General features: G+C 44.1%; 1 protein-coding gene across 1 annotated transcript in view; it reads left to right on the top strand.

Annotated features, from left to right (window-relative positions):
- The window catches only part of LOC120037035 (sodium-dependent phosphate transport protein 2B-like), a 50,506-nt gene that overhangs the window by 2,208 nt on the left and 38,298 nt on the right, over window positions 1-10,000 (top strand). The window contains exon 2 of the mRNA XM_038983258.1: window positions 772-909. Coding sequence (XP_038839186.1) covers window positions 772-909 — 138 coding nt within the window. The remainder of the gene's footprint in view (window positions 1-771; window positions 910-10,000) is intronic.

Below are 10,000 nucleotides of genomic sequence, written 5' to 3'. Positions count from 1 at the left end.
TAACTTAAGGCAAATAAATGTGTTTCAATTGATCAGTGGTGCTGTAGCACCTCCAGTACCAATCCTGTGGCTATGATTCTATAAGGAAATAAATGGTGAGGTATAACACTGGAGAGATGAGAGTTGCAGGCTCATGTCTATCAGAGGAAAGAGAGAGAGAGAGAGAGAGAGAGAGAGAGAGAGAGAGAGAGAGAGAGAGAGAGAGAGAGAGAGAGAGAGAGAGAGAGAGAGAGAGAGAGAGAGGGGGAGAGAGATCATAGAAAGGTCATCTCATTCTGGTTCGGTGAGAGATACAGGCACAACTGTGGTTATTATTATTTGACCCTGCTGGTCATTTATGAACATTTGAACATCTTGGCCATGTTCTGTTATAATCTCCACCCGGCACAGCCAGAAGAGAACTGGCCACCCCTCATAGCCTGGTTCCTCTCTAGGTTTCTTCCTAGGTTCCTGCCTTTCTAGGGAGTTTTGTCCTAGCCACCGTGCTTCTACACCTGCATTGCTTGCTGTTTGGGGTTTTAGGCTGGGTTTCTGTACAGCACTTTGAGATATCAGCTGATGTACGAAGGGCTATATAAATAACTTTGATTTCATTTGATTTGATACAGGCAGGCTTCTCTCTCACACAAACAACAACTGCCACCAGTTGGTCTCTCTATAGGCTACAATGTTGTGCAAATCATAAACCCGCAAATCATAAACCCGGGAATCATAAACCCGGGCTGAGAGGGCACAATCAGAAAGATTTGTGTGTTTGCTTTTCTCTCTCAGATAACTCAGAGACAGAAGAGAAGGCTTTATCCATGGCACCGGCCCATTCCACTGTGGCCCTGGTAGAGACGGGGTGTGAGGGGGAGGACGACCCGTGGGACTTACCAGAACTACAGGACGGGGCGGCAGCATGGTCAGGTAAGACGGAGGAGGAAGAGGAGGAGGACCTATCAGAGCAACAGGACAGGGCAGCAGCATGGTCAGGTAAGGAGGAGGAAGAGGAAGATGAAGAGGAGGAGGCCCTACCAGAACTAGAACCAGAACTACAGGAGGGGGGTCAGGTAAGGAGGAGGAGGAGGAGGAGGAAGAGGAGGTCCTACCTGAACCACAGGAGAATGGGGGGTCAGGTAAGGAGGAGGAGGAGGAAGAGGAGGTCCTACCAGAACCACGGGAGGAGGGGGGGGTCAGGTAAGGAGGAGGAGGTCCTACCTGAACCACAGGAGGAGGGGGGGGGTCAGGTAAGGAGGAGGAGGAAGAGGAGGTCCTACCAGAACCACAGGAGGAGGGGGGGGGGGGGGGTGGGGTCAGGTAAGGAGGAGGAGGAAGAGGAGGTCCTACCAGAACCACAGGACCGGGGGGGTCAGGTAAGGAGGAGGAGGAGGAGGAGGAGGAGGAGGAGGAGGTCCTACCAGAACCACAGGAGGAGGGGGGGGTCAGGTAAGGAGGAGGAGGAGGAGGAGGAGGGGTCAGGTAAGGGACAGGGTCAAAGATCAAAGGTTGTATGGTCCATTTTAGTACAAGATAGAAATTTGCTTGTAGCCACATGGGTCAAATCAATTGGTGAACATTAACTTGTGTTAGTTCCCAGAATCCACGCTTAGGCTTTAGCTCAGTGTTGAAGGTCAACAGATTCATTGTTACTTTTAGACTGACACTTGTGTTCTTGGTTTCCACATGGCTTTAGCTCAGTGGGCTAAACTAGCTCAAGGTGGCAGAACGTATTTGACATCTTTGATGTTGGGTTAATGTGTAGACATCACGTTCAGTCAGTATTTAACCTGTTGAGGACAGAGGGTGCTGTTTTCACTTTGGGGGAAAATCGTGCCCAATTTAAACGGCCTCGTACTCAATTCTTGCACGTACAATATGCATATTATTATTACTATTGGATAGAAAACACTCTCTAGTTTCTAAAACCGTTTGAATTATATCTGTGAGTAAAACAGAACTCATTTTGCAGCAAACTTCCTGACAGGAAGTGGAAAATCTGAAATCGATGCTCTGTTCTAGGGCCTGCCTATAAATGTCCTTGATATTTATTAGTATACATGCACTTCATACGTCTTCCACTAGATGTCGACAGGCAGTGAGAGAAGAAATGGAGTGTATAACTTGATCTGGGGTCGAATAAAAGCTCTTTGTATGACGTGTCACCAGTTTCCTGTTTTCTGGAGCGCGCGCGAAGGGACCTGGTATTGCCTTCTGAAAGGCTGTCGTTATAGACGACTAATATCTCCGGCTTTGATTTTATTTGATAAATGTGACAATATCATCGTAAAGTATGTTTTTTCAATATAGTTTTATTAGATTATTGAAGTTTATTCGGGACGTTAGGCGTGTTGCGTTGTGTGCCTTTGTTCAGGAAGGAGAGCTTTGCGCTACTTTGCTAGCTTTCCGTGCTAATTGACTGGAGAAGAGGACATTCTAAAACCAAACAACGATTGTTCTGGACAAAGGACCCCTTGTACAACATTCTCAAGGAAGATCATCAAAAGTAGGACCCATTTTATGATGCTATTTCATATATCTGTCGAACATGTTGTAGTAGTAGTTTGCGCCCAGATTTTGGGCACGCTCTCGCTATAACTAAGCTGGATGTCGTAATGAAGTTATTTTTAGAATTCTAACACGGCGATTGCATTAAGAACTAGTGTATCTATCATTTCCTATACAACATGTATTTTCTAGTAACGTTTATGAATAGTTATTTGGTCAGAATAGTTGAGTGTCATAAAAATTTCAGCTCTAAATATGCACATTTTTGAACAAAACATAAGTGTATGTATGACCTGATGTTATAGGACTGTCATCTGATGAAGGTTTATGAAGGTTAGTGAAAATTAATATCTTTTGCTGGTTTATTCCCTATCGCTAACGTGCCTTGATGAATGAATGCGGTAGTGTGGTAGGCTATTGTAGTAAGCTAATATAATGCTATATTGTGTTTTCGCTGTAAAACACTTAAAAAATCGGAAATATTGGCTGGATTCACAAGATGTTTGTCTTTAATTTGCTGTACACCATCGATTTTTCAGAAATGTTTTATGATGAGTATTTAGGTATTTGACGTTGGTGTCTGTAATTACTCTGGCTGCTTCAGTGCTATTTCTGACGGTAGCTGTGATGGTAGCTGCAATGTAAACTGATTTATACCTCAAATATGCACATTTTTCGAACAAAACATAGATTTATTGTATAACATGTTATAAGACTGTCATCTGATGAAGTTGTTTCTTGGTTAGTTTGGTTGGTTCTTGGTTAGTTAGGTTGGCTTTGTGCATGCTACCTGTGCTGTGAAAAATGTCTGTCCTTTTTTGTATTTGGTGGTGAGCTAACATAAATATATGTGGTGTTTTCGCTGTAAAACATTTTAAAAATCGGACATGTTGACTGGATTCACAAGATGTGTTTGCTGTATTGGACTTGTTAATGTGTGAAAGTTAAATATTTCTCAAAAATATTTTTTGAATTTCGCGCTCTGCCTTTTCAGTGGAATGTGGGAGGAGTTCCGCTAGCGGAACCCCGGTGCCAGACAGGTTAACATCCTTGATGCTGGGTTAATGTGTCGACATCACGTTCAGTCAGTATTTAACATCTTTGATGTTGGGTTAATGTGTCGACATCACATTCAGTTAGTATTTAACATCTTTGATGTTGGGTTAATGTGTAGACATCACGTTCAGTCAGTATTTAACATCTTTGATGTTGGGTTAATGTGTAGACATCACATTCAGTCAGTATTTAACATCTTTGATGTTGGGTTAATGTGTAGACATCACATTCAGTCAGTATTTAACATCTTTGATGTCGGGTTAATGTGTAGACATCATGTTCAGTCAGTATTTAACATCTTTGATGTTGGGTTAATGTGTCGACATCACGTTCAGTCAGTATTTAACATCTTTGATGTTGGGTTAATGTGTAGACATCACATTCAGTCAGTATTTAACATCTTTGATGTTGGGTTAATGTGTAGACATCACATTCAGTCAGTATTTAACATCTTTGATGTTGGGTTAATGTGTCGACATCACGTTCAGTCAGTATTTAACATCTTTGATGTTGGGTTAATGTGTCGACATCACGTTCAGTCAGTATTTAACATCTTTGATGTTGGGTTAATGTGTCGACATCACGTTCAGTCAGTATTTAACATCTTTGATGTTGGGTTAATGTGTAGACATCACGTTCAGTCAGTATTTAACATCTTTGATGTTGGGTTAATGTGTAGACATCACGCTCAGTCAGTATTTAACATCTTTGATGTTGGGTTAATGTGTCGACATCACGTTCAGTCAGTATTTAACATCTTTGATGTTGGGTTAATGTGTAGACATCACGTTCAGTCAGTATTTAACATCTTTGATGTTGGGTTAATGTGTAGACATCACGTTCAGTCAGTATTTAACATCTTTGATGTTGGGTTAATGTGTCGACATCACATTCAATCAGTATTTAACATCTTTGATGTTGGGTTAATGTGTAGACATCACATTCAGTCAGTATTTAACATCTCTGATGTTGGGTTAATGTGTAGACATCACATTCAGTCAGTATTTAACATCTCTGATGTTGGGTTAATGTGTAGACATCACGTTCAGTCAGTATTTAACATCTTTGATGTTGGGTTAATGTGTAGACATCACATTCAGTCAGTATTTCTCTGGATGTTGTGTACTTGCCAAGCTTCTGGTGTGTAGAAAGGAGGGCCATAAATGGAATCTGTTGGTCACTCAGGAGGCAGGAAGAGCTTAGAATAGACAGAGGACCATTAAAACAGAGGATCCCCAACTGGCACACAGACAGGTAAGGCACAGGTAAGGATGACACAGGACACAGCGGTACCATAAAGTGTCATGTTGCCAAATGGAACTAATGCTCTTTAACTCTCTCTCTCTGTCTCTCTCTCTCTCTCTCTCTCTCTCTCTCTCTCTCTCTCTCCTCTCTCTCTCTCTCTCTCCCCTCTCTCTCTCTCTCTCTCTCTGTCTCCCTCTCTCTCTCTCCCCCCCTCCCCTCTGTCTCTCTCTCTCTCAATTCAATTCAATTTAAGGGCGTTATTGGCATGGGAAACATGTGTTAACATTGCCAAAGCAAGTGAACTAGATAATAAACAAAAGTGAAATAAACAATACAAATGAACAGTAAACATTACACTCCCAGAAGTTCCAAAATAATAGAGACATTACAAATGTCATATTATGTGCAAACAGTCAAAGTACAGAAGGGAAAATAAATAAACATAAATATGGGTTGTATTTACAATGGTGTTTGTTCTTCACTGGTTGCCCTTTTCTTGTGGCAACAGGTCACAAATCTTGCTGCTGTGATGTCACACTGTGGTATTTCACCCAGTAGATATGGGAGTTTATCGAAATTGGGTTTGTTTTTGAATTCTTTGTGGATCTGTGTAATCTGAGGGAAATATGTGTCTCTAATAGGGTCATACATTTGGCAGGAGGTCAGGAAGTGCAGCTCAGTTTCCACCTCATTTTGTGGGCAGTGTGCACATAGCCTGACTTCTCTTGAGAGCCAGGTCTGCCTTCAGTGGCATTTCTCAATAGCAAGGCTATACTCACTGAGTCTGTACATCGTCAAAGGTTTACTTGAATTTTGGTCAATCACGGTGGTTAGGTATTCTGCCACCGTGTACTCTCTGTTTAGGGCCAAATAGCATTCTAGTTTGCATACAGGGGGGTACCAGTACCGAGTCCATGTGCAGCGGTACAGGTTAGAGGTCATTTGTACAAAGTGACTATGCATAGATAATAAACAGAGAGTAGTAGCAGTGTAAAAACAAAGGGGGGTCCATGTGCATAGTCTGGGGGGCCATTTGATGAATAGTTCAGCAGTCATATGTCTTGGAGGTAGAAGCTGTTAAGGAGCCTTTTGGACCTAGACTTGGAGCTCCGGTACCGCCTGCCATGTGGTAGCAGAGAGAACAGTCTATGACTAGGGTGGCTGGAGTCTTTGACAATTTTTGGGGCCTTCCTCTGACACCGCCTGGTATAGAGGTCCTTGATGGTAGGAAGCTTGGCCCCAGTGATGTACTGGGCTGTACGCACTACCCTCTGTAGTGCCTTACGGTCAGATGTCGAACAGTTGCCATACCAGGTGGTGATGCAACCGGTCAGGGTGCTCTCGATGGTGCAGCTGTAGAACTTTTTGAGGATTTGGGGACCCATGCCAAATCTTTTCAGTCTCCTGAGGGGGAAAGGTGTTGTCGTGCCCTCTTCACGACTGTCTTGGTGCGTTTGGACCATGATAGTTTGGTGGTGATGTGGACACCAAGGAACTTGAAACTCTCGACCTGCTTCACTACAACCCCGTTGATGTGACCTGCTTCACTACAGCCCCGTTGATGTGACCTGCTTCACTACAGCCCCGTCGATGTGACCTGCTTCACTACAGCCCCGTTGATGTGACCTGCTTCACTACAGCCCCGTCGATGTGACCTGCTTCACTACAGCCCCGTTGATGTGACCTGCTTCACTACAGCCCCGTTGATGTGACCTGCTTCACTACAGCCCAGTTGATGTGACCTGCTTCACTACAGCCCCGTTGATGTGACCTGCTTCACTACAGCCCCGTTGATGTGACCTGCTTCACTACAGCCCCGTCGATGTGACCTGCTTCACTACAGCCCGTCGATGTGAACGGGGGCGTGTTCGGCCCTCCTTTTCCTGTCGTCAACGATCATCTCCTTTGTCTTGCTCACGTTGAGGGAGCTTTTGTCCAATTGGGAAAGGGCAGTGTTGAGTGCAATTGAGATTGCGTCATCTGTGGATCTGTTCTGGCGGTATGCGAATTGGAATGGGTCTAGGGTGTCTGGGATTATGGTGTTGATGTTGGCCATGACCAGCCTTTCAAAGCACTTCATGGCTACAGACGTGAGTGCTACGGGGCGGTAGTCATTTAGACTGGTTACGTTCACTTTCTTGGGACTATGATGGTCTGCTTGAAACATGTAGGTATTACAGACTCGGTCAGGGAGAGGTGGAAAATGTCAGTGAAGATACTTACAAGTTGGTCTGCGCATGCTCTGAGTACACTCGTCTGGTAGGCTCGCGTCACCGGGCAGCTCGTGGCTAGGTTTCCCTTTATTAGTCTGTAATAGTTTGCAAGCCCTGCCACATCCGACGAGCGTCAGAACCGGTGTAGTAGGATTCAATCTTAGTCCTGTATTGAGGCTTTGCCTGTTTGACGGTTCATCTGAGGGCATAGCGGGATTTCTTATAAGGGTATGGATTAGTGTCCCACTTTTTGAAAGCGGTAGCTCTAGCCTTTAGCCTTTAGCTCAGTGCAGATGTTGCCTGTAATCCGTGGCTTCTGGTTGGGATATGTACGTACAGTCACTGTGGGGACGACGTTGTAGATGCACTTATTGATGAAGCCAGTAACTGAGGTGGTGTACTCCTCAATGCCATTGGATGAATCACGGAACATATTCCAGTCTGTCCTAGCAAAACAGTCCTGTAGCGTAGCATCCGCATCATCGGACCACTTCCGTATTGAGTGAGTCACTGGTACTTCCTGCTTTAGTTTTTGCTTGTAAGCAGGAATCAGGAGGATAGAGTTATGGTCAGATTTGCCAAATGGAGGGCGAGGGAGAGCTTTGTATCCGTCTCTGTGTGTGGAGTAAAGATGGTCTAGAGTTTTTTTCCCTCTGGTTGCACATTTAACATGCTTGTGGATATTAGGTCAAACGGATTAAAGTTTCCCTGCATTAAAGTCCCCGGCCACTAGGAGCGCCACCTCTGGATGAGCATTTTCTTGTTTGCTTATGGCCTTATACAGCTGGTTGAGTGCGATCTTAGTGCCAGCATCGGTTTGTGGTGGTAAATAGACGGCTACGGAAAAAAATATAGATGAAAACTCTCTTGGTTGATAATGTGGTCTACAGTTTATCATGAGGTACTCTACCTCAGGCGAGCAATACCTCGAGACCTCCTTAATATTAGACGTTGCGCACCAGCTGCCATTGACAAATAGACACACAGCATCACCCCTCGTCTTACCGGACGTAGCTGTTCTGTCATGCCGATGCACAGAAATCCCAGCCAGCTGAATGTTATCCGTGTCGTCGTTCAGCCACGACTCGGTGAAACATAAGATATTACAGTTGTTTTAATGTTGGTAGGATAGTCTCGAACAGAGATCATCCAGTTCATTCTCCAGTGATTGCACTGTTGGCCAATAGGACGGATGGTAGAGGCGGGTTACCCACTCGCCAACGAATTCTCACAAGGCACCCTGATCTCCGCCCCCTGTATTTCCGTCTTTTCTTCACTCGAATGACGGGGATTTGGGCCTGGTCTCAGAGAAGCAGTATATCATTTGAATGACGGGGATTTGGGCCTGGTCTCAGAGAAGCAGTATATCATTTGAATGATGGGGATTTGGGCCTGGTCTCAGAGAAGCAGTATATCATTTGAATGACAGGGATTTGGGCCTGGTCTCAGAGAAGCAGTATATCATTTGAATGACAGGGATTTGGGCCTGGTCTCAGAGAAGCAGTATATCATTTGAATGACAGGGATTTGGGCCTGGTCTCAGAGAAGCAGTATATCATTTGAATGACGGGGATTTGGGCCTGGTCTCAGAGAAGCAGTATATCATTTGAATGACGGGGATTTGGGCCTGGTCTCAGAGAAGCAGTATATCATTTGAATGACGGGGATTTGGGCCTGGTCTCAGAGAAGCAGTATATCATTTGAATGACGGGGATTTGGGCCTGGTCTCAGAGAAGCAGTATATCATTTGAATGACGGGGATTTGGGCCTGGTCTCAGAGAAGCAGTATATCATTTGAATGACGGGGATTTGGGCCTGGTCTCAGAGAAGCAGTATATCATTTGAATGACGGGGATTTGGGCCTGGTCTCAGAGAAGCAGTATATCATTTGAATGACGGGGATTTGGGCCTGGTCTCAGAGAAGCAGTATATCATTTGCGTCGGGACTCATTAAAAAAAAATTGTTGTCCAGTTCGAGGTGAGTAATCGCTGTTCTGATATCCAGAAGCTCTTTTCAGTCATAAGAGACGGTAGCAGCAACATTATGTACAAAATAAGTTACAAACAATGTGATGGCTTTGTTATGGAAGGTTTGTGAATCGCTTCCTTTTAGGTGGTTGTAGAATTTAACAGCTCTTTGACAACTAGCTGGTATCAGCCTAATTCTGCTCTGCGTGCATTATTTGGTATTTTACGTTGTACACTGAGGATATTTTTGCAAAATTCTGCATGTAGAGTCTACATTTGGTGTTTGTCCCATTTTGTGAATTCTTGGTTGGTGAGCGGACCCCAGACCTCACAACCATAAAGTGCAATGGGTTCTATAACTGATTGAAGCATTTTTAGCCAGATCCTAATTGGTATTTCAAATTTTATGTTCCTTTAGATGGCATTGAAGGCCCTTCTTGCCTTGTCTCTCAGATCATTTACAGCTTTGTGGAAGTTGATGTTTAGGCCGAGATATGTATTGTTTTTTGTGTGCTCTAGGGCAATGGTGTCTAGATGGAATTTATATTTGTGGTCCTGGCAACTGGACCTTTTTTGGAACACCATTATTTTTGTCTTACTGAGATTTACTGTCAGGGCCCAGGTCTGACAGAATCTGTGCAGACAATCTAGGTGCTGCTGTAGGCCCTCCTTGGTTAGGGGACAGAAGCACCAGATCATCAGCAGACAGTAGACATTTGACATCAGATTCTAGTAGGGTGAGGCCGGTGCTGCAGTGTTCTAGTGCCCTCGCCAATTCATTGATATATATGTTGAAGAGGGTGGGGCTTAAGCTACATCCCTGTCTCACCCCACGGCCCTGTGGGAAGAAATTAGTGTGTTTTTTGCCAATTTTAACCCCACACTTGTTGTTTACATACAAGGACTTTGTATTGTTGTATGTTTTTCCACCAACACCACTTTCCATCAATTTGTATAGCAGACCATCATGCCAAATTGAGTCAAAAGCTTTTTTGAAATCAACAAAGCATGAGAAGACTTTGCCTTTGTTT

The sequence above is a fragment of the Salvelinus namaycush genome, unplaced genomic scaffold, assembly GCF_016432855.1.
Source record: "Salvelinus namaycush isolate Seneca unplaced genomic scaffold, SaNama_1.0 Scaffold155, whole genome shotgun sequence".
Classification (NCBI taxonomy): domain Eukaryota; kingdom Metazoa; phylum Chordata; class Actinopteri; order Salmoniformes; family Salmonidae; genus Salvelinus; species Salvelinus namaycush.
Note: the sequence above shows the minus strand (reverse complement) of the source record. Positions and strands in the feature narration are given on the sequence as shown.